The sequence below is a fragment of the Manis javanica genome, chromosome 16 (genome assembly GCF_040802235.1).
Source record: "Manis javanica isolate MJ-LG chromosome 16, MJ_LKY, whole genome shotgun sequence".
Lineage (NCBI taxonomy): Eukaryota > Metazoa > Chordata > Mammalia > Pholidota > Manidae > Manis > Manis javanica.
This window is the reverse complement of record NC_133171.1, coordinates 37,812,161-37,837,159: the sequence shown is the minus strand read 5'-3', so window position 1 is coordinate 37,837,159 and position 24,999 is coordinate 37,812,161. Positions and strand designations below refer to the sequence as shown.

Genomic DNA, 24,999 nt, shown 5'->3' with positions numbered 1-24,999 from the left:
CAGGCTTTGAAACCAAATTTGGGTTCCAACCTCTGCACCCCACCCACTTAAGGAGCTGAGATTGTGGACAACTAAATCACCTCTCTCTGAACCTTAGCTCTCTCTGCTGAAAAAGGAGACAATCTGCTGGGAGTATGTAAAAGGCCAGGATTGCTGAGATGTCCCACATTTGTCCCTGATGTAAATGAACTAAAACCCTTTCGCCTCTGGGATCCCGGTTTTACACCCCAGACGCACTCCCTGAGGACACTCCCTGCAGACGGAGCACGGAGCCAGGCCCAGCGGCCGCTGGGGCAGCCGCAGCGCGGGGGATCCCGGCTGTCCAGCTAACTGGCCTGGTTCCTCCCGGCGCGCCTGGGCAGGGCGGGGCCCAGGCGAGGAGGACGCGGCGCATGCGCGCAGCAGGCAAGGCGCCGCACGGAACCGGGAACCCTCGGAAGGCTAGAGCTGAGCGTCTGGAGGCGCCGGCTGCTGGGAACACTTCCGGCCTCTAGGTGCGAAGCTTGCCGCAACTGACTCCCGACTTTTTCCTTTCTAGCAGTGGAGGGGGCTCGGGTCGCAGGTGAGCTGCGCGCCGTGCAAGCGAGACCTTACTGGCCTGAATTTTCTGGTAGGAGCGCAGTCACAAGTAAAGATGCGGAGGCCATTGGGAGGATTTCGCAGGGTGGATCTGCTTTCCCAGGGTTCGCTTCCCTCCTCTTGGGAATGCTCCGAATTTCTTGCCCCCGCGGTCCTGAATCTCCCACCGGCCCTCCCTCCTAACATTCTAGAGGTGGGGAGGGCGGCAGAGCCCCTCAGACCATTGCAAAAACGCTTGGCAGGATTTTAACCTTCCCCAGACCAAACAGACAACATTTGAAAATGTCTTTCGAGCCCCAGGGAATTCAAATGTAGGTAACTGTTGATACTCAACATGTGAAAATACTTTTTATGTAGTAGCTTACAAAAATCTCTTAGATGATTCCCCAAATTTTGGGGAGCTAGGGGTAGGACAGGGCTCTGTCACCTGGTTTTGTATGTGGTGCAGTAAATAATTTTGCTGCATTGCACCCAAGATGCTTTTTGGCCTTTCCATGTGATGAGCATCACGTTTGCAAGCGGAGCTTATGATGTGTGCCGCCCATCATCCCCCACCTCCACCCCTTTCGTGTGTATGGCATGGCCTTCGTGTATGGTTCTGGGCAGATCATACTGGCCCTACAATAGAAAAGGAGCAAGAACGGTGATTGCTTTTTGTCTGAATTTTCTCTTTGAGAACAGAATTTTGCTTTCTTAAAACAACAGTCCCCACATCCAGGCTCATTAATACTACCTCCTGAACCTCTGTCCAATCTGTCCACCCTCATTGTCATATTCTCCAGGTCAGGCTACCTTCATCTTGTGCTTAGCGTATCTTCCTGCTTCACCTCAACCTATTTCCCACTGCAGCAGCCAGGAAATGCTTGCTGGAGTTAAATTAATTGTAAGGTGTCTCTCACTGTCCTTTACAGGGCTTACATGAGTGATTCAGCCCTGTCTTTCTCACCAGCCCCATCTGTTTTCGCACTTCTGTGCGTTTTGAAAATATACTGATGTTTTCTCATGCCACTGGGCCTTTGCACATGTTCTCCCTCGGCTTTGAGCATACCCTTCCTTGCCACTCTCTTCACTTAACTGACTCCTGTTCTCCCCAGCCTCCCTTTTGGGACTCTGCCTTTTGTAGGAATCCTCCCTGAGGCTCCAGACCTTGTTAGGTGCCCCTCCTGGTAAGGCTCATCCATGCATCCACCTCCTTCACTGTGCTATACTGTCCTGAAGGCCAGGGCTGTGTCTGAGGGCTTTTCCTTGCTTCCTGCTGCCTTGCACACAGAAGATGCTCAATAAATAGTTGTTAAATGGGATCGAGTGTAAGTTGTAGTTCTATGGTTTGGTTCACTGAATGCCTAAATCATAAATTACCCCACCTCAGTTGTTTTCTCCATCTGCTGTTACAGTAATGGCCTTACACACGTCAAGCTTAAAAATGGATGTAGGGATAAAAGAGAAGAAGAATCATTATTAGAGCAGCTAGTATGTGTTGAATGCTCGGTATGTGCCAGGCACTGTTCTAAGTGCTTTATAATATTAACTCATTTAATTACCACAACTCTATAAGTAGATAGTTTTATTATCTCTATTTTATAGATGGAGAAACCATCTTACAAAGAGACTAAGGAATGTGCCTGATGTTTTACAGCTAGTAAGCAGTGGCATCAGGTTTGAAGCCAAACATACATTGTGGAATATGATTAACTCTGAGAAAGACAGTAAGTGGGACTGAGTATGAAGTGCTCATAGAGCTGAAGATGGTTAAGTCACCAGATGAACGACAGTGTGGTCACCACTTTAAGCTATAAGTCCAAGAAAAAGTGATTAATTCAGAACTTAAAACGCTTGAAAACCTCAGTTTCATTTGCATTCTCTCTTTAGGCTGCTGACTCAGTTATCAGAGGTATGATTGCTAAGTGTTAGGAATGAGACTTCTCAGAGTCTGAAATGTTGGCTCTGCTGTGTGACCTCAGTAGTATTGTGTGCCTTCTCTGTGCCTCAGTCTCCTCATTTGGAAAATGGGGGTAACAATTTTAGTACTTATGTCAGAGGGTTGTGAAAATAATTACATGAGTTTCTGGAAGGCCTTAGAGTGATGCCTACCTAGCATACGGCAACCAAAACATTACTATCATTATTATTTGTTTGTTCACCATTCAGACAGTGGTGGTTTTGAACACAGGTCCTTCCTGCATGTTCTGTCCCCCTGCACCACATCCTGGACACAGATGAGCTCTCCTTCCTGACTCTTCTTCCCACAGATATTGAGGATTTTCCAGTGTTGCCTCCTGTCCAGGGCCCTCATCTCCTGTGCCTGGCATTCCCTCCACCTCGGGCCCTTCCTCGCAGTAAGTGCTAGCCTGCTCTCTGAAAGAAGCTCAAAACCCCTTTTCTGTTCTTCTGGGCTATTTTGTTACCTATTGCTCCTGGGAATGAAGCCCAGGTTAACCTAATTGATGAGCCGTGAGAAAATTGTAAAAATATAATAAAGATATCTGATGCATCATGTCTCATACGTACAGAGATATTTTCCCCATACAAAACTGAAGATATAAAAGCACCACTGAGAATCTTAGCATTTAAAAAGCTGCAAGGAAATTTAAGGCTCATCCCATCTAGTCCCTTCAACTTTGAGTGGAGTTGAAGTTAGGGGTGGGGTGTGGACCACCAGCCAACTAATGACCAGTGCGCATGTCACCTTCCTGTAGTCAGCACACTTTCTCCTACGTTTACAGAACCCTGAGCAGAATTTCCATGGGACTTCTCACCCATGGATATATATTTCAGCTGCTGCTAGCATGCACACAGTAGGAGGTCACAACTCCAGTTAAGTTTGTATCAGGCAGGGCTTCATTATATTCTTCAGTGATGCAGCATTGACAGCATGGCTGTCTGCCACCACAGAAGAGCTGTCTCATAACAAAGCTAGTGACAAACATGCTCAGAGTGAATCTTTTGGTTCTGTCAGCAAACAAACATCCATGTTACCCCTGTTCTTTTCTTCGGTATGAGGAGGACGGGGGAACAAATGTCTGTATGAATATGAAAGAATTCCAAGATGGAGTTGATCAAGTCAGGGAATTGAGAGGTAGAAAAGCAATTTGCTCCAGACCAGTTAGATGGTACAAGCTGGAGTGGTTAACAAGCCTGGAAGTTAGTTAAGAAGGGGAACAGGTTCCGAGGGAGGTGGGCTGTAGAGGACCGTTGGGGTTTGTTGGTGGGGGAAAAGAAGGACATTTCACACGTTGGAGTGAAAAGTGCAGGTTGTAGTGTTACAGCCCAGTGAGGAGACTGCTAACCAGAACGAAGGCTTCCTTGGAGAGGCGGAAGGCTCTAAGCAGCTGAGGGTAGGGCAGGTCTTGAAGACAAGGAAAGGTGAATCAGCCTGAGGTGCCGCCTGAGTGTGCCTGAAGGTGACAGAATGGGGATATGTAAATATCAAGCTTCTCTCATTTTAGTAGACTAGAGAAATTAGTCTCTGCAATTCTGTGGAATGCGGATCATTTTTATATACATTTGCTCTCCCAGATTCTTTTTATAAAATTTGTCTCTTCCTTAGCTTGAGAATCCCACCTTGCCAATGGACCTGATTGGTTTTGGTTACGCAGCCCTTCTGACATTTGGAAGCATTTTGGGATATAAGCGGAGAGGTAAGCCCAAATCAGATTTTTCGTCAGAGGGACTTGGTAGGGACTTAACTAGGATACCTGAGGGTCTGTCTGTCAGTAGGACAGGAAGGCAGCTCGATCTGTGGGGGGAAGGGTTGTGAGGGGTGGCTGTGACAGAGCATCCGGCTTGGGGCACTGGGTCTCCCTTCCCTTGTCTGTTTACCCATCATTAGCAACTGCCCAATTAAGTGATTTAACTTCCCCAGAGCTACTTGTTAATTATCAAATGAGAATTTTTTTTGGTTTGCCTATGGTGTCAAAGAACTGAATTATGTTGATACTGTATGTTGTAAAGGAAAATTCATTAAATACTTAGATATCTTATCTGAAGTTATCTTTTTGTCTCTATCCAAAAGAAGAAAAACAAAAACCCAGTTGAAAAATTGAAGAGTTTTCAATTTATCTCCTTTCATGGAGAAACATGAAAGGTCAACATTTATATTTTACATTATATTTTAATGTTTTAAGGTAGCAGCATTTATAGTCACAGTGTCTCATATTTCTGTTTCTTTTAATTTTTTAATGAAAATTTAAAAATGAAGTCATATTTTTCAAAAAGTGTTATATCACTGCCATTGGTGTGCTTGAGTTTGGGCGAAAAAGCCAGGTCTACCTGCTTATTAGAGATACTTCCTTCTTTAGAGATTGCTCAGAAGTCCAGGGCCAGAAAGCACAGTTCTCTGGAGGGGCTGAGAGGCTGGCACGGTAGGACAGATTATCTTCTAAGCCTCCTGAGAGCCTGTAATTCACCTTTGATTTTTGGTTGTTGTTCTTATTTTCTCTCTCAATGTGTGTAGTATCGTGGAAATGTTATTTGATGGAAAAAAATGACAACACCAAAATAAGACCTGTGAACAGCTACTCAAAAGTGGATGTTTCATAATCTGCCGTTAAAGAGGCCTCCGTTTAAAATACCGATAGGTCGTTATTGAAACAGTTTTTCATTGTCATTTCTGAAGATGTTTCTAAATGATCTTTATTACAGAACAGAAAACATCTGGATATTTCTGCCTGCTTTTAGAGGGGTGGGAAGATGCAAATGTGTGTGTGTGTGTGTGTGTGTGTGTGTGTCTGTCTGTCTGTCTGTCTGTCTGTCTGTCTGTCTGTCTAGGTGCAGGTAGGGGAACCGAGGGGAGGAGAGGATTATTTCACTATTCTAACCCAAATCTCTTCAGGAGTAAGTGAAATCACATTACCTATAAGGTCTCTGATTTCAGCTGGGGGCTCATTGCTCAGCTGCACAATATGCTTCCTTGGCCTCCTGCAAGGCGAGAGCCCCTCACTAAGTGATCCTGGAAGCCCCTGGGGCTATCATGTTCACAAAAAACATAACCTTCACAAGAAGCCCGCTCTTGTAGTATAATGTGGGTTAAGAGCACAGGCCACAGAATCAAGCCTTCCTAAATTCTCTCTTGACACAACTGCTTTCTAGCTCAGATACTCAAGTGAGTTGTTTTAGCTTCCAGGCCTCAATTCCTCATTTGTAAATTAATCTGTTAAGATTAAATACAATAATCATGTAACACATTTCACATAGTTCCTAGCACAGAATAAAGGTTTGATATTCTTGTTTCTGCTGCTCCTGCCCTGCCAGTGGAGAGGTCTGTGGGCCAGCTGGGCAAAGTACCTCCTTCCAGTTTTGTAGGCTGTGTTATATTAAGATGTTTATGGCCCTAATGTCAAGAACTTTGTATAAAATGTCTCAACTGTTTCTGTACTTAGAGCTTCCGTAGGCACGAGTCCCGTGCAGCTGGGTTGGGAGACCTTTCAAGCCACTAGTGCAAGGCAGGCTTTCCTACTCCCTCAGGCTCTGTCAGGCCCTCACACTGCTGTGTATTCAGGGTCCCTCTGCCTTGCACCTCTGTCATGTCTTAGAAACTGTCCGTGAATGGGCCGATACTTAATTTGGTTTTGTCCAGTCACAGTGCCTAAGTAGCAGTACTTTTGAAGGTACACGTGTCACACTTAAAGTAATAGAAGGAATTCCTGGCATTTTGGGATTCTCTTTCTGAGGCCGTTCATTTTTTTCCCAGGTAGTGTTCCATCTTTGATTGCTGGTCTTTTCATTGGATTTTTGGCCTTTTATGGAGCTTGCCGTGTCTCCATTGACAAGCGAGATGTGAAACTCTCTCTGTGTAAGTAAAGCTTTTTTCCCAACTATAGAGAATTGAACCTTGGGAGCGGCTTTTTTGATCCTCTGTACTAATACTAGACAGTCGGATGGCAGGTGGCCGTATATACATGTGTCAAGCAAGACTGAACACAGTTCTTGTTACTTTCTTGATAGACCTGATCAAAAATAATGATATTGCTGCCAGGCCGTCTAACTCAGAAGTTACAGAAACTCAATATTTCTATAAAACTTACTGATAGAAAAATAAAAGAAGAAAAAGCAAGGAATTCTGCCCAGATTGTCTACTAACTCTCCTAATGCATATTAGCATAGCTTTGTGTTGCTGTAAATATCCCTAAAAAGAGATAAACTTGCATTATTTTACTTAATTCACAAGCAGCTCTTAGATCCTGCTTTGCCTTAAGACTTAATCTAGAAAGCCAAGCCTAACCCTTTTTTAGTTTTTTCCTTTGTTGGCCTTAGTAGGAAATGTCCACAGAGAAAATGGAAACCTGTGTGTGTTCAAAGCTTCTGAACACTTGGCTTTCTTTTGTCTAGCTGGAAAGAAAATATAGTGAAGGCTTAGAAAACTACACCAAGAAAATTGTATCTATTTAACTTGATTATTATTCAAAGTGCCCTGGTGGGGAATGGAAGACAATGCAAATGAAGATAAATTTTATCAGTTCTTTATTTGAGGGAGAAAAAGAGATTTAGGTGGCAGGGGCCGAGGGTATGTCTTCTTATTTTAAGTAGGAGCTAGGAATATTTTTAATAAAGAAATTGTGTCAGAAGATAAAAGTATATCAGCAAGCTATGGATATATATAGAATGTATATTGATATGCATACAAACAGTTCACACATTGTCAATCATTTTGTTTTTTTGTATCAGCAAATGACTTTCCCTTGAGAGCTGTTCTTAACTTGGGTCATTCATGACCTCATCCTTAGTAAAACCACCTCTCTTGTCATATTGGTTCAGCTCCTGAGAGGCTGGTATGACAATTCTGAATTTAATATTGTTACTTAGACTCTTGTTATTTAGTCTTCACACACTAAATTTCCCAAAGTGGAATACTACAAATTAGAAAATTTTTAGCATTAGTATTTTCCTAGTGTTATTTTATTAATCAGATCTTCATTTAAAAAAGATAGTGATTATTTTCCTTATATCCAGGAAACTGTCCATTTACTGGCTGTCTGCTGTGGGTCCAGGCACACTGCCCAGTGTTCCTCGGGAAGGCTGAGTACGACAGAGCCCTAGCCTTCTGGGACTGCTCTGTAATTAGAAGTTTCTTAGAAAAAAATTTTTTCTTTGGAAGATATTTCAAGGATGAATTTTGACATGCTTGTTTATTCAGAAACCATTTTTATAAGCTGACTTAAAAAGTCTCTTAATAAAACAGACATACAGAGAAGACATAATACCCATTTTCCTTAAAGTTTTCCAGAAAATAGAAGAGGAGGGAATACTCCCAAACTTATTTATGAAGCCAACATCACCCTAATACCAAAACCAGGGAAAGACCCCACGAAAAAAGAAAACTACAAACCAATATCCCTGATGAATGTAGATGCAAAAATACTCAACAAAATATTAGCAAACCGAATTCAAAAATATATCAAAAGGATCATACACCATGACCAAATGGGATTCATCCCAGGGATGCAAGGATGGTACAACATTCAAAAATCCATCAACATCATCCACTACATAAACAAAAAGAAGGACAAAAACTACATGATCATCTCCATAGATGCTGAAAAAGCATTCGACAAATTCAACATCCATTCATGATAAAAACTCTCATGTTTAGAGGGCATAGAGGGTATAGAGGGCAAGTACCTCAACATAATAAAGGCCATATATGATAAACCCACAGCTAACATCATACTGAACAGCAAGAAGCTGAAAGCATTTCCTCTGAGATCAGGAACAAGACAGAGATGCTCACTCTCCCCACTGCTATTTAACATAGTACTGGAGGTCCTAACCACATCAATTAGACAAAACAAAGAAATACAAGGAATCCAGATTGGTAAAGAAGTTAAACTGTCACTATTTGCAGATGACATGATATTGTACATAAAAAACCCTAAAGACTCCACTCCAAAACTACTAGAACTGATAATGGAATACAGCAAAGTTGCAGTATACAAAATTAACACACAGAAATCTGTGGCTTTCCTATACACTAACAATGAACCAATAGAAAGAGAAATCAGGAAAACAATTCTATTCACAATTGCATCAAAAAGAATAAAATATCTAGGAATAAATCTAACCAAAGAAGTGAAAGACCTATACCCTGAAAACTATAAGACACTCTTAAGAGAAATTAAAGAGGACACTAACAAATGGAAACTCATCCCATGATATTGGTTAGGAAGAATTTATGTCATCAAAATGGCCATCCTGCCCAAAGCATACAGATTTAATGCAATCCCTATCAAATTACCAACAACATTCTGCAACGAACTGGAACAAATAGCTCAAAAATTCATATGGAAACACCAAAGATCCCAAATAGCCAAAGCAATCCTGAGAAGGAAGAATAAAGTGGGGAGGAATCTCACTCCCCAACTTCAAGCTCTACTACAAAGCCACAGTAAATCAAGACAGTTTGGTACTGGCACAAGAACAGAGCCACAGACCAGTGGAACAGAATAGAGACTCCAGACATTAACCCAAACATATATGGTCAATTAATATTTGATAAAGGAGCCATGGACATACAATGGCAAAATGACAGTCTCTTCAACAGATGGTGCTGGCAAAACCGGACAGCTGCATGTAAGAGAATGAAACTGGATCACTGTCTAACCCCATACACAAAAGTAAATTTGAAATGGATCAAAGACCTGAATGTAAGTCATGAAACCATAAAACTCTTAGAAAAAAACATAGGCAAAAATCTCTTGGACATAAACTTGAGTGACTTCTTCATGAACATATCTCCCAGGCAAGGAAAACAAAAGAAAAAATGAACAAGTGGGACTATATCAAGTTGAAAAGCTTCTGTACAGCAAAGGACACAATCAATAGAACAAAAAGGTACCCTACAGTATGGGAGAATATATTCGTAAATGACAGATCCTATAAAGGGTTGACATCCAAAATATATAAAGAGCTCATGCACCTCAACAAACAAAAAGCAAATAATCCAATTAAAAAATGGGCAGAGGACCTGAACAGACAGTTCTCCAAAGAAGAAATTGAGATGGCCAACAGGCACATGAAAAGATGCTCCACATTGCTAGTTATCAGAGAAATGCAAATTAAAACCACAATGAGATATCACCTGACACCAGTAAGGATGGCTACCATCCAAAAGACAGACAACAACAAATGTTGGTGAGGTTGTGGAGAAAGGGGAGCCCTCCTGCACTGCTGGTGGGAATGCAAATTAGTTCAACCATTGTGGAGAGCAGTATGGAGGTTCCTCAAAATGCTTAAAATAGACATATCATTTGACCCAGGAATTCCACTCCTAGGAATTTACCCTAAGAATGCAGCAGCCCAGTTTGAAAAAGACAGATGCACCCCTATGTTTATCACAGCACTACTCACAATAGCCAGGAAATTGAAGCAACCTAAGTGTCCATCAGTAGATGAATGGATAAAGAAGATGTGGTACATATACGCAATGGAATATTATTCAGCCATAAGAAGAAAACAAATCCTACCATTTGCAACAACATGGATGGAGGCAGAGGGTATTATGCTCAGTGAAATAAGCCAGGCGGAGAAAGACAAATACAAAACGATTTCACTCATATGTGGAGTATAAAAACAAAGAAAAACTGAAGGAACAAAACAGCAACAGAATCACAGAACTCAAGAATGGACTAACAGTTACCAAAGGGAAAGGGACTGGGGAGAATGGGAGGGAAGGGAGGGATAAGGGCAGGGAAGAAGAAAGGGGGTATTATGATTAGCATGTATAATGTGGGGGGTGGGAAGGGGAGGGCTGTGCAACACAGAGAAGATAAGTAGTGATTCTACAGCATCTTACTATGCTGATGGACAGTGACTGTAATGGGGTTTGTGGGGGGGACTTGGTGAAGGGGGTACCCTAGTAAACATAATGTTCTTCATGTAATTGTAGATTAATGATAACAAAAAAAAAAGTCTCTTGATAGAGCACTTCATCTTTTCAAGAAAATAGCAACTCAATACCTATACATGATAGTCATTATATTGGGAAGTTGAAACAATATCCTTTTTCTTACTGTTTTTTTTTCACAAGCAAGCACTGATAATATGTTTGAAACTCTGGTTCATGCATTGGTTTGGTTTTAAGTTACAGCTTTCTTCCTGGCCACCATAATGGGTGTGAGATATAAGAGATCCAAGAAGATAATGCCAGCTGGCCTGGTTGCAGGTTTAAGGTAAGAAAAACTATTTGACCTGTACTTTTCTTCTGCCATCATTTTGAAGGGCTGGATTTTTGCAGTTTGAAAGGTCAAAGTAATTTTTATTATAATAAACAAGACCATAAAACCTTAAAATATCATGCGTTCAGCCAGTGTTTAGTTTTGGTGTGCACCTGAACATTTTTAGGGAATACACTCAGTGTTGTGGGAGCATCAGATCACATGTACATAATTCAGCCTCCTTTTTCTTCAGGATTTTTGCATCTGACTATACATTTAGATGATTTATACATTTAGACAGTAAATGTATCCATTTAAATCTGCTATTCAGTCTCAGAGTTGGACAGAATAACAGTCTGCTGCAGTTACTCTGAGTTTTTGGAGAAAACTTAATGATTTTAAAAAGATCAATGGGAAGTCTTAAATTGTACTTAAATTGATCCCAGTAATTCTCTCTCTATGAGATTAAGCATATTGGGAAATAAAAATTCATAGGTAATGTTTTGAGCTCTTCCAGGAAGCTGCCTTTATATGTTGAAAGCCATACATGTTCATTTCCTTTAATACACATTTTCACTTTTTGGTATATGTTCCAACGAAATGATGCGATGTACAAAGACTGATGTTTATTGCAACTTTATTTCTAATGGAAAATACTATGAACGAAAAAATTAGAAACAACCAAAAAGTTCACCAGTAAGGAAACGTTTCAATGAGTGTTTTGTCCTCTTAATGGGATACTGAGCAGGCATTACATGTCATGCTTTCAAAAACTATTTAGTGGTGTTAGAAAATCTTGACAACATAATATATAAAAACAGAATAAGTCACCAAATATAGTGTGATCTCAATTTTTAGAAAGTTTGTGTATGAAAAACCAAGATAGAAAAGAAATACTATGAACTGTTAATTGTGTTTATCTCTGGGTGGTATTGCCATCTGTAATTTTCTCCTACTTTGCTATGGAATTGTCTAATGTGGCTCCGGATTATGTTTATGATTTGGTGGGTGGGGGGTTTATGTACGATGACAAAGGTCCACTTTCTAGTTATAGCCCTGTTCTAAACATGATAATTGGTAGTGGAAAGAATCAGAAGTAGGTTTCATGGGTCAAGAAGAGAAGAACCCCAATCAATGGGAAGTAGCTGCGATTATAACAATAACACCCCCAAATTCCTGACTGGCTATTTTTTCAAATTGTTGCCTTCACTTTGCCTTTGAAAGTTTTGTGTTTCTTTCCAAGTGTTTCTCTTATAAAGGCTCATCTCAGATTTTCAGAACAGCAAGTTCTGATTTTTCTTATTCATCTAGTCAGTGTTTTTGAGTGGCTAATTCCGTCCTGTCTGGGAAGTTCAGATACAGGAGCAATGAGATTACCCCCTGCTCCATGGAGTAGAAGTAGGTGAGGACTCGGGAGCCAGAGTTTAGTAACACACCAGGTTAGGTGCATGTACAACGTCTCCTGTCTTAGGCCACATAAGAGTGACCCTGCCTTTGCTTTGCTTTGATTTTAATCCAGCCTTATGATGATTCTGAGACTTGTCTTACTGCTGCTCTGAGGATCTGGAGGAACTGAAACCTAACTTCATGTCATTTAGTTATGTACTGTAACAGGTAGAGCATACTCTTTGTATTTAAAGGATCAATTTCAACATGAAATATTAAATGTTTTATTTTATGTTAGAATTAAAAAAAGACTGCCACCTCTAATATAAACACTAGTTTGAGGGATTTTTTTGAACTGTTTTCTAATTGTCAGTACTGGTTTCACTAAAGGTATTTAATAAATCATGATACACACTTTCATTTGTTGGGTCTAGTTTTATAAATGTGGTATTTTTTGACAATTCCAAATACTCATGTCTAAACTACAACTTATAAGAAGATGGAATGCCCTAAGTGGACTTCACAGAATGCTAATTTATCTATTTGTCATTTGCGTTATAGTAGAAATTGTATTTTTTCCATTTTAATTGTATTGCTACCAGTATGATTTTTTTCCTTTAGAAAAACTCCATTCTCAGCACACTCTGTGTACTAACAGAAAGTATTCAGTGTTCAAATAAAAGACATTCTGTTTTAAACCTCTTTCTCTCATTTTAGTGTCTTCTCTGTATACTCAAATAATCTTCAAGATTTACATGTTCAATTCGCATGAAAGATATTGGAAAGGAGAGTTATTTAAGTCAAAGCTCTTCCTCAGGAGGGGATACTCTCTCTCTGAAACTGTAATCATTCTGAAACAACAATGCTTTTGACTCAAATCACTACTTTATTTGTAGGCGTATTTTGACTTTTGATGTCCAAGGCACTTGTTTTAAGGCACCCCATGAACATCAAGAGACCTTAGTCCCAGCCCAGTGCTCCCACTGACTGGTCTGTGTTCTTTGGAAGGTCATTTCCTCTCTCTGGGACTCAGTTTCTCCTCTGTAGTGAGGAATTGGGGCTCAGTGATGGACAAAACCCCTTAAGTCCCTAAAGATATGAAGTCTCCTGTTGGCTGTGTGTAATGGTATCAGATTTCAAATCCTGTCCTTACATGAAATGGTGTTAGAGTCTCAGCTGGTAACAACAGAGTCCATATGGCTGTGTTTGGTTGTTTTCCAACTGACTTTCAAGGATGTTATTAAACTTCCAGTGATAAGTAATTCAAATGAAAAGGAAAAAAAAAAAACCTACTAGTTGAACCAAATGGGAAACTCAGAATTCTCTAAATAACCTACTTAAAGAAAAAAATCCCACTAATCCTGATGGTGGCCAGAGAGGTTGTACCATTATTTACAAAAGCAAATGTTACAGAGTACCCTAATATATAACTAATAAATAGAAGTCCTTGTTTTTCTTATATCCTAAGTGTTTTTTTCATGTTATTTTGTAACTTTGGAAAATATAACTGTAGGTGGCTGCATACAATTCTATCCAATGGGTGTTTCCTCATTTATGTGGACAGTTCTGAGGTGTTGAATATTTAAGTTGTTCATGATTTTCAGTATTTAAAGTAAGTAATAAATCTTAAATGTGGGAAAACTTAAGGTCATTCTGAGCTTAGTAAGTGGAATATTATAAAATCATGAAAAATTTCAAAAGTATATGTAACAGACTACATTGCATAAAAATGCAGCAGACTAAACAACAATGCCAAAACATGCTTGTAATGTGAAGTTGAAAATTGAGACTGCAGAATTAGCAAAACTTGGGTTACAACATTTTGAAAAAGCACATTTTAAAAGGTTATGAAGGTATCTGTCAACATAGAAAAGTTTTAGAACTCAGGCTGTGAAATGAGACCCACTGAGGTTTGAGTCCCAGTCCTGTCACTTTCCAGGGAAAGTTATTTAACTTTCTGGCTCTTATTTCCCACCTTCCTTGAGGTTGGACTAAACTAAATGAGAGAATGTGCATTCACTGCTTGGTACAACACTTGGCATATAATGAGAGCATAGTCAAAGGTTATGATTTTGTTAAATAATGGCTAGGCTAAAATGATGTTACCATTAAGTATTTTCCCCTCATCTAGAGAAAGGAAGCCACTTCCTTGGAGGTCCTGCTACATTTCAGGCAAAGCCTTTGAGACTGAACTCCTACAAGAAGCCTGCCTCAGATCCCCACATTAGCCCAAGGGACCCTCATCTGCTTTCCCATGTCACTTCATCTTTAATCCACATTCTGTTGAGGTTGTCTGTGTGTGGGCTCATCTCCCTGGCTAGATCTGTTCCTCAAGGTCATCTTTGTATCTCTAGCCCAGATCTTGGCATAAAGAAGTTTGTTAAGTTCTTAATGATAATGGATGACTATATGAAAGAATAAAAGAATGATAAAAATTCATTCTCCCTGCAGTTCTTGGGAGCTATTTGGTTAGCGTTATCTGTAGCAGAGGGAAGCCTGAGAGGACACTAGGTTTTCACTCTTCGGCCATTAAGATGACTTCAAGGAGTTGTATATCGGCCCAGCTCAGCTGATTGCCCACAAGCAAAAACCTTGCCTGCCATCTAGTGCCTGTGTGAGAGCCGAGAAGGAGAAGGTGGAGGGTTTAGGGGCATACCTAGCATGTAATTTCAAGTCAGTGTGATTTGGCAGAAACTCAACAGGGATAGATCTCAGAAACATAGTATTAAATGTAAAGGAGGAAGATATAATGATATGTTAGATAAATCATTTATATAAATTATTTCAAAAGGCGCACATTAGTGAGCATGCATAAATGTAACAACATAAAGGCTGGTCTGATTGGATAGAGGTTAGTTATGTGGAGATGGGCATCAGGGCCCAGCTGAATTATAGCTTTATTTGTTCATGTTTTATTTTTAAAAGAAGGTTATATGAATATATTACCTGTAGCTTTTTTTAAAAAAGGCAAATATATGAATGTAAAATATGATGAACTATTTAATTGTTCATTCCAGGTAGTGGCAACATGTTTGTGTATTATAATATTCTCTCAACTTCTCTTCAGACATTTTCAAAATTTTAATTTAAAATTTGAAAATATCCAAAACAAAAGAATTTTAGAAAAAAGTGATGAACTTTTCACCAAGGCTTTTTTTGTTGTTGTTTTGCTTTATTAAAGCAGAAATTCTTACCCTGGAGCCCTAGACTATAAATATTCCTTTAATGGCTTCTAGGAACCCATAAAATTATATATACAGGGAGCTTTTTTCTGGGCAACTGTTTCATAGGTTTCTTCACATTCTGGTATAAAAATTCTGTTATCTCCTAAAATTTATTCAAACCTCTGCACCACCAGATTACATAAGTTGCACATCTATAAAATATTTAAATAACAGACCATGTTCTACGCTGCATTCATACAAGGTATCTACATTTCCAGTGAACAAATGAACTTGGTATTTTCTGCCAGGGCTAAAACAGAATATAGAGCATACTAATAAAGATCAGGTCACCAGGGTTACTTGCTATTTCCATGTTAAACCACATGGAGCTTGGCTGTAAGTTTGGAGAAAATTCCCTGATCTTTGGGTCTAAAAGACCATTTAGGAGTAACAACAACAACAAAAAAATGAGGTTACAGAAACTAATTGTTTTGCATTCACAGTGAATTTGAAAGGTCTTTATATTTCAGTAACTTAGCTTGTAAAATAAGTTGGGAACAGAATTTTAAAAATTCATTAAGGTATAGGACAGTTGTTATATTTTTGGTAGTGAGTGATATGTTCTTGCACTTCTGTACATTTTTTTAATTGCTGTTTGTTAATATTCTTGCAACAAATGTAGTTAAATGAATTCAATACTTGACTGATAAGAATGAAAAGCAAAGCAAAGTTATGTGATGGAATGTGTCCATCCCTTCTCCCCTTCCTCCCTCCCCCCCTGTTTCTTCCCGCATCCTTCATTCCTTTCTTCCATTAATCATTATTTCATCACCTTGAATGAGCTCAGTATTCAACTAGTTACCACAGTCCGGGTGCACTTTATTTAAAAGAACTAACTAATCCACTCACAGCCCAGCATCCAGAGAGTAGGTGGTCAAAACTGCTTTTTGTTTGGGAATCATACAGAATTTTCTACACCTGCTGCCTGAGTAAGAGCTCAATGACGCTGAGATGAAAATAATATGAATAAATCCCCCGTCATACCGCTACTCCTGCCGTGCCCAGGAGCCACCACACAAAGACTCCATTCTGCCTCTTCCACTGACGTCCTGAAGCTCGGGCTCCTTTGCCATGCTGAAGGATTCCTGAACATCAACAGAGAGAGGCCGATTAAAATTCTGCAAAAAGACAGAGAGAGAGAAATACAACCTTCCAGAGCAGTACAAAGTTGACCAGAAAGCTGTGGACTCAGAGTTCAAGCCCAAATCAGAGCTGTTGCTCAGCTCCAAGGCTGCCTATGTTCTGTGTTCTCTCTCGCAAATGGAGTTTATCCTCACAAACTGGTGTTCTAAAAACTGAATTAAATAACTGATACATTTTAAAAAATAGAAAGAGGATGAGAGTGAGGAAGTCAAATATAAAGAAGAAATTTGAAAATAAGACTCTGACCAGCTTTTCCTCCCATGGCAGTTGGCAAAATTCTTAAATGAGCAATCCAAGCTTTTTGCTTTTTATCTCTACAGATCTTCCCTTCTGCCAGCACGAGCCCAGAGTGGCAGAACTGGGTGAGACTAGGCGAAGCTGAAGATTTTCCACTTTCCAAATTAATCTGGCTATTTTACTTCTGCCATCCTCTGAAGCCTAGAGACAGCATTCAAGAGGATTTTCAGTGACTCATCAGGATTTGAAGCAAAAGGGCAGAGTCAGGCGAAGTAGTCTTTTCCTGCTTCCTTTTTTCTCTGAAAATGAAAATACCTTATTTAGAAACATAACCCATGCTCAGTTTGAAGAAGTTAAAATAGTATAGAAATTAAAAGCCCATCCCCACCGCTCTGAGATAGCCTCTGAGGCTTGTGGGGCTTGAGTGGGTAGACTTGTGGGGTGACAGGCTTCAGACATTCAAAGGTAGCTTGAGGTACCTGGGGAGGAAGTCCCCAGAAGCAAGGGGGACTGTGTGGCAGGACGGGAGTGGCTTTAGAGTAGGAGGACTGAGTGTCGTCATAGTATGAATGGAGCTGATTTGTTTTGCAACCTATAACCTGGCTCACTTTCTAAACGAGAATTTCTACACATTATGAGCTCAGCAAAATAAGGAGGAAAAAAGGATTGATTGAGAATATCACCATTTTGGAAACCAAAATGAAAAAAAAAAGGCCCTTGGTTTTTCAACCCCATATGGTGCCTATCAGAATTGCATAAGGGGCTTAAAACACACACAGGTACATAAATGCATGTACATATGCGCACACACACGCTGCCTGGGTCCCACACCAGAGATTCAGATATAATTGATTGGACTAGGACTATGGCATCAGTGGCTTTTAAAATCTCTCCAAGTAATTTTGTGCAGTCAGCACTGAGAACCACTGATCTAGACGATGACTATGCTATATTACTGGCAGGGATCTCTAACATGACATGAAATCGTCAGGCTGACCACCCTAAATACCTAACATCACTAAAACTGGGACAACCAGACATGATGGCTTCCTGATAGGATACACTAGAAAGTATACAGCATCGCCTACAAAGAATTCTCACCAAAACAATTGACCTAAAACTCAGTCAAGCCTTAATATCAGTTTGCAAAAATTACAGGACACAGATGAACATTTCAGAGAGGTAATTAGCAAAATCAGCAAAACTTGTAGCTTGGAATGCAATGTTGTGCTATTCTAAGAGTGATCCCCAGACTACCAACAAATGGATCATCTGGGAAGTTGTTAGAACAGCATTGCAGGCACACTCCTACGAAGTAGGCTCTGTACTTTAAGATTCCTAGGGATTTATATGTACATTCAAGTTTGAGCAGCTCTGTTTTCCAGGTCAAATGACTGATACAGTCCAAGCAACTCTCTACTCTTGTATTTCCATGGTAAGAAAATTTAAAAATTGTATAAAAATCAAAGAGGCAAAGTGAGCTTTTGAGGCACCTCAAACCTGTGGGAAATCTTCAAGATGGGCCAGAGCCAGAGACGTGCTGTTGGGTTGCTGTTTTCTACCAACTGTACTCCCAGGCTAGATGGCCTGGGAAATACCGATTACATTCTAGAGGCCTGTCCCTGTCCGCCTTCCTAGACAGGAAGTCCTAAATGACCATGGTCTTTTGTTCTTTTCTCTTCAGTTCTTAGAAATAACCTGGCTCAGGGGAGGATCTCTAATCGTTGGATGGGGGGATGAGTGGATGGGTGGGTGGAAGGATGAATGGAAGATTGTTTGGATAATAGAGTCAAGGCTGAGTCATGGTTCTTCGTATGGAATAAAAGAGGATTAATAGAATGTCATAAGGATATGTCACTCACGCCCCCAACCACTATTTGTTGTGTGCTCCTATATCCCACCACGGGGCTCTAGAGGCACGATAGTGAGCAAGACCAGGCTGATCCTTGCTCCCGTGGGATAATATTCTCGAAGGGCTTATCAAGTGACAACAGAGAGGAAGCATCCAATAATGGGCCACTATTGTTATGGGTTAGGAGAAAGGCCGCCCTATTCAGGGGTATTTCCTTCCCAAGGTGATTACCTCTCCTTGTTTACAATTATGCTGGCCCAGCTGGATGTGTTTTGTGAACATTATATAAGGTGACTCAGCTTTGATGATGTTCTCAGGAAAGATCCCAGGTCAGAGTGAGATGTGTGATCAGCCTGGGGCACAGAAAAGAAGTTCCTTAAACTTTTGCTTAGTGATTGTGAGGTATTCCCTGCCCCTAGAGGCTTTTCTGGTAATTTAAGCTAAGAATGAATAACTCAGTGCTTTTGCTACTCAACGTTTTTCTCATAATAGCTATGATTATTGAACATTTGTTACATGGAAGGCACTTTACCCAGTAGACAACTTTGGAGCATCTGCCTGTCCTCAGTGATCCCCCTTCTCCGAGAGCTCTTCTCTCTCTGCACCTCCCGCAGAGGGAGGGGGGGCTCCTGCCAACCACGGTCTTCCTACAGAACCCACCCCCAGCCGTGACTGAATTGACCAGGTCCTTTGAGACACCTGACTTGACCGAGACCCAATCAGTTTTCAGCCTAGGAATTCAGAGCACTGACACTCGGAGGCAGCATGGTGTGGGACTGAAGCGAGACATTTAAACTCAGGGACTGGGGCATAGCCATATTTAGTCACTTAGAGTGAGGAGCAGAGAAAGGTCATTGATAAAGAGAAAAAAAAAAAGCCAATGGATGGAGAGAAGAGACTGAAAGAGGGTGCCCAGAAATGTCATTTCAGTATGTTATTGTGTTCCACTGGGAAAAGCTTTTGGATCAACTCTCCCTTTGACCTGAAAAACATGTGGTTCATAATGGTATCTGCCAGCCGCTGCTCCTGAGAAATGAGCAGATCCCCCTGAGGTCTGAGTACCACTCCCTGAATGGTGTTCAGCAGTAGTGGGCGTGCCCGCCATCCGATTGCTTCCTCTGCAGTTCTCCTACTGTCCATTGTTAGAGCCCCAGCATGCTCCAAGCCGCGAGACCTAAAATACGGAAATTATTTTGTTTTTCAAATCAGTCCTTTAATTATTTCCCTTCTCTTTCAGGAATTGGAACCATCCCTCTTTGCAAGAGACAAAAAAAACACCTCACTCACACATAACATGTCCCTCCTTGGGGGTGGGGTAATGTTTTCAGACAACCAAGGATTCCATATACAGTTCCTCTACCCTATTCACCATATTCCTGTGCTTATTATCTCTCCCAATTAATTGTGAATTCAGTGAATAACAGAAAAAAAGTGATGGTGAGAGTTTGGAGTTGCGAAAGCCTGGATTTAGTTTAAAAGAGCATAAAATATATGCCATGTTCTGATTATCTATTGTTGCAGAACAGATTACCCCCAAATTTAGCAGCTTAAAACAACCATTTAATTTTGCTCACAGTTTTGTGGTTTAAGAACTGGCAAGGCTCAGATGATTCTTGTCAGATTCTTTCATGCAGTCTCAGATGTTGGCTAGGGATAGGCTGAAGGCTTGACTGGGCTGTATCCAAGGTGGTAGTTAACACAGGCTGTTGGCTAACAGCTAGTCTAGGCCCTTGACTCAAGTACCTACCCATGGCCTCCCGATGTCGCCTGGGTATCTCACAGCAGGTGTCTGGGTTCTGAGAGGAAGCATCTAGAAAGGGAGGGTTTTGAGACCAAAGCAGGAGGTACAGGTCTTCTTTTGATCTCGCTTCAAAAGTCACAGTATTATCACCATGTTCTTTTCTGTAAGTCTCAAGTGAGTCACTGAAGTCAGCCCAGATCCAAGGGGAGGGGGATGGTAGCCCACCTCTCTTTGGGAGAAAAGCCAATGAATTTGCAACCATCTTTCATCCAATACATGTTCCAGATGGTTCAGAGGAGCCAGGAAGAACCCAGTCACCCTCTGGAATTGAGGTAGAGGAAGGAATTTGGAGGAGGATGGAAGAGAAGCTGGACACCCAAGGTCCCGTGACAGGAAACCCCTCTCTTCCTTTACAAATGCTCAAAGAGGCAAGCTAAGAAATGCCAGAATCTCGATATGGCTTAGAGTATCTGAGAACCTGGGAAACCTTTGCCTTTCTTCTTACAAACTCAGAATGACTCAAAAGCACTGAGTAGAAATGTGTAGGTGCCGGGTCAAGGCAGATGGGCCCCCACAGCCCAGCAAGGCACAAGAAGAACCAGGCGTTTCCAGTACACGGTTCAAAACTCCCAGGCCCCTGTCGTGTTAATGAAGGGTGTGGCAGTTTCTCAAGACTGTCACCCAGAGACTAGATGGGAGTGAGAATGTCTTGGCCAGTGTCCTGCCTGGACCGACGGCTGCTGAGGACAGGACGGCCCTCTCCCGGTGCCTAGCAACTCAGCTACAACTCTAGGGAAAATAGGTGAGTGTGTGTTTGGGAGGAGATGGGAACTGTCTGAGGCTTCATTTGTGCCCTTGTTGGAATGGGGTTCAAAACAAAAATCAAATTCAGTTATAGAAATCTAAAGAAATTCTTGCACTCTTAAATTAGTGAATTGATTCACCCTTATCTCCACACAAAAACACTGCTTAGAATCAATTTTAACAATCAATGAAATATTAACTATCAAAAGAAAATAAGCCACACAACAGATGTAATTATGTTTCATGGAACAGAGGGAACATTATCTTGTTTTTTATTCAAAGGTCCAATAGATCGGAAGCTCTGATAGATCTCAAAGTTCTAAAATCTGAGAAAGATGACATAGATGGCTTTCATTCTGAATAGCAAGATGGTCAATGTTTTAATATTTCTTAAAAGCAAAAGTATATTCTGAATGCTAGTGTCTAAATTAGTTGCCTAGGTTAATCATTTCAAATCAAAGTGTCTTGACTTTATATTCTATTGAGATGTTTATTTCTTAAAAGCAAAAGTATTTTCTGAATGCTAGTGTCTAAATTAGTTGCCTAGGTTAATCATTTCAAGTCAAAGTGTCTTGACTTTATATTCTATTGAGATGTTTACCTCCTAAAAGAGAATGAAATTGGATTTTGGGTGACTCACCTCTGTAAAGACGTATAACCATTCAAGTACCAGTCAAAACTAAGGTACCCTAATTTACCCTAAAATTGACATCGATTAAACAATTAACCAAAGACTTGTAAAGTCTTCAATTAAACTGAAAATTAAATTTTCAAACATGAAAAACAGGTTGCTGATTTATTTAGAAATATATTCATGACATTGTGTGTTCATGTGTCTATCTTTAAAATAAATTATCCATATTTGTAATATATAATGGTAAATCCCCAGTCTACTCATTCTAATTGTATATATTGTTCATTTGAAGTGAGAGCATAACAAGAGAATTTGTCAACTGTAACAGAAACAATATGGCTAATTCATTTGAAACCATTTGAATTGTAATTCTGGCTTTCTGTTAAAGCTCTAACTTTATTATAAACAGAAAAAATTAGAAATATTTTAGTATCTGTGACTTAAGTGTTAAGCATATAGTAAATGCATTCTAGAATAATTGCTGGATTTAAACAGCTGAGCTTGTTTGTTTACAAGAAAGTACTGATTTCCTCAGACAATTGTCACCACGCAGAACTCTGAGCAACAAGTGTTAATGAACATCATCTTCCACCAGCTTTTTCCAGCTCTCTCTTTTCCTTTTGTAACGACTTCCAACTCTGTCTTTTACACCAGGGAAATCATAAGAAGGCTCAACAGACTCAGGAACACTGGTCACAATTCTCGTCAACCTATTTGCAGAAAATGAGGATTAGAAGCAGTTGTCGTGCATTTATCTCATTCTTGCCAGGAGAATTTCAGCAGACAGTCCTGCTAAGGAGATAATTTCACCGCTTTCAAGGAAAAGAAAATCAAAGAAAATAATCCACTGTTTAAAATGTATAGGAATAAAAGGAATTAAACAGACCAGTAACTTCATACCTTTTTAAAAATCCTCAGCCTAGCATTCTAGAATTTTGACTCCAACCCTTTTGGCATCATGCCTCCATTCTGCTTTGTCTATTAAAACTGGGTTTTAGTAATGTAGATTATTGAGAAATTTAAGAGAAAGAATAACTACTTTCTTCTCCATAAATGTCAATCTAGTAACATAGCACACAGTACGTCCTGGGGTATGGAATTCATATGTTCTGATGAATGGATAATCTTTCTGTCCTGCTTTCTGTCCTGACAAAAAATGAGATTTTCTTCCCTGCCATAAAGATGCTGTCCTGGCACTCACTGGTCTGATTGGGAAAGATCTGTACCTCGTCTCCTTGCAGGAGGATCACTTGGCATTAGCAAATAAGTCGTCACTAGCAGTAGGAAGTGAAGTTGTGTGAAACCATCAGATGATAGCTAGATAAACAAATGAGTTAATTTATTTAAATTATATTGGAAAAAATTTAAGCAAAATCAATTCTTTAAGAAATCTCAAAGAGTTATTATTTATATCAATGTAGTGTGTCCAAATTGTCAATCTTAAAACATGAGACTTTACAACTGGTGCAGTTCAGTTCATCAGCATTTAATACATATTTTCTTCATTTGTGTGTGTGTGTTTAGCATATGTGTGAACACGTACATTCTTGTACTGGAAGCTTCACTCTGAAAAGCTTAGCATAAAACATTGATTTATAGAACACAATATTAGAGGCAATTATCTCCAATACTACAAGGCTGCTTTTGATGTGTTTAAGTAGGAAGTTCCCTGATATAGTTACATGATTCTGTTAAAATGTTTTGATCCACACTCACCTTTTCAGTGAGTTACACCCAGCAAACATTAATCTCAACTAAAGTTATTAGTTGACCCCTGTCATTTTTATGTCATTACATTATAATTCATTTATTTTTACAAGCTTTACAAATTCTACCAACATACTTAATCCACAAAACTCCAGAAAGGTCAGTTAATTTAGTTTGGCAAAGCCACGGACTGTAGCTGGTTTTCACTTTTCTTTCCATCTTTTTTTTTTTTGGTGCAAAAGCAGATCCATTTTTCATCCTACAGTTCAAGTTATGCTTTCAAATAACAATAGTGTGAAACTATGCCTTCCCAAAATATTGTATCATTTGGGGAAATTCTTACGGAAGAAAGCCAGACATCAGATTCCCATTTCATCTAAAATAAAACCAAAATCCCCTGACAGTACTTGGAGTGTGTCATCTGCCACCTGCCGCCCCCTTCTTCAGGCCACACGGCCACCCCCACTCTCCTGCCCGCCTCCTTTGGCTTGGCACTCTCCCATGTCAAGGCTCAAAGGTGCTGGCTCCTGGGTCTGGAACCCTCTTGCCCATCTCCTGGCATGCAGGCCTGGTTTCTCCGCACTCTTCGGCTCATCTTAAATGTCGCCCCAGCCCCCAGAGTGAGTGGCCTTCCTTCACCTTCCATCTCAAGTAGAGCTTTTGTTGGTAAAAGGGTACAAACTTTCAGATGCAAGATGAATAAGGTCTGACCGTCTAATGTGCAACGTGATGACTATGGTTGACAGCACTGTTCTCTGTAATTGAAACTTGTTAAGGTAAAACTTAAATGTTCTCACCAAAAAAAAAAAAAAAAACCCAAAAGTAAATATGTGAGGTGATGGACACATTAATTAACTTGATGGGAGCAATCCTTTCACTGTATAGGTACCAAATATTGCATTGTACCCTTTTAATATCTTACAATTTTATTTGTCAATTATATCTGAATAAAGTTGGCCAAAAAAATAGAGCTCTCCCTTCATCCCCTGATCCCAACTACCATCTATTTAGTCCCTGTTTAATTTTCTTCACATCCCCATCACAGGTTAGAATTGTGGTATTAATTTATTTGTTTGTTTGTGGGTTTTCTCCTCCCACAAAAAAATGTAAATTCCTTGTGGTCAAAGGTCTTTGTCCATCTTGTTCTGCACAGTGGCTGTCTCTGCACCCAGTGTGACATACCTCAGGGCTTTAAAATATTTCCTAAATCAATGAATGAAAGGCCAAAGCCTGTGGTTCAGGAGACCTGGTCTCTGGGCTGATTCTACCATTGACCAGCCGTGTGACTCTAGGTCAATCTCAACTTCTGTGGATCCGCATTATTCATTGAAAATGGAGAGGAGGGTCAGATGCACTGAGGTTAATACAGCTGCCAAATTTTCATGCTTGGTTCTTTCTTCCTCCTTGTCTCCCAGCAGTACTGGGAAAACCAGCGTTCAGGGCAACCTCAGAAAAGGATGGATAGGTCTTGAGGTAGAGCAACAGGGTCAGGATGCTCTAACAACCGAATTTTCATCAGCTTTGGCCTGTGCCCATCTCAGGTG

The 24,999-nt window shown here is 40.3% G+C and overlaps 1 protein-coding gene across 8 annotated transcripts in view; it reads left to right on the top strand.

Moving 5' to 3' along the window:
• Positions 1-387: 387 nt before the first annotated feature.
• The window catches only part of TMEM14A (transmembrane protein 14A), a 30,904-nt gene continuing 6,292 nt past the window's right edge, over positions 388-24,999 (top strand). For 6 of the 8 annotated variants that reach the window (XR_012126299.1, XR_012126298.1, XR_012126297.1 and 3 more), the window contains exons 1-5: positions 389-562; positions 2,829-2,915; positions 4,127-4,217; positions 6,269-6,370; positions 10,655-10,742. Coding sequence is in view for 3 of the 8 variants with exons in the window: in XM_073224719.1 (XP_073080820.1) it covers positions 4,148-4,217; positions 6,269-6,370; positions 10,655-10,742 (260 nt within the window). In the remaining 5 variants the exon portion in view is untranslated. Of the gene's footprint in view, positions 563-2,828; positions 2,916-4,126; positions 4,218-6,268; positions 6,371-10,654; positions 10,743-12,246; positions 12,835-24,999 lie in introns of those variants that run through there. The other 2 variants (XM_037002784.2, XM_037002783.2) reach the window with 2 other exon arrangements.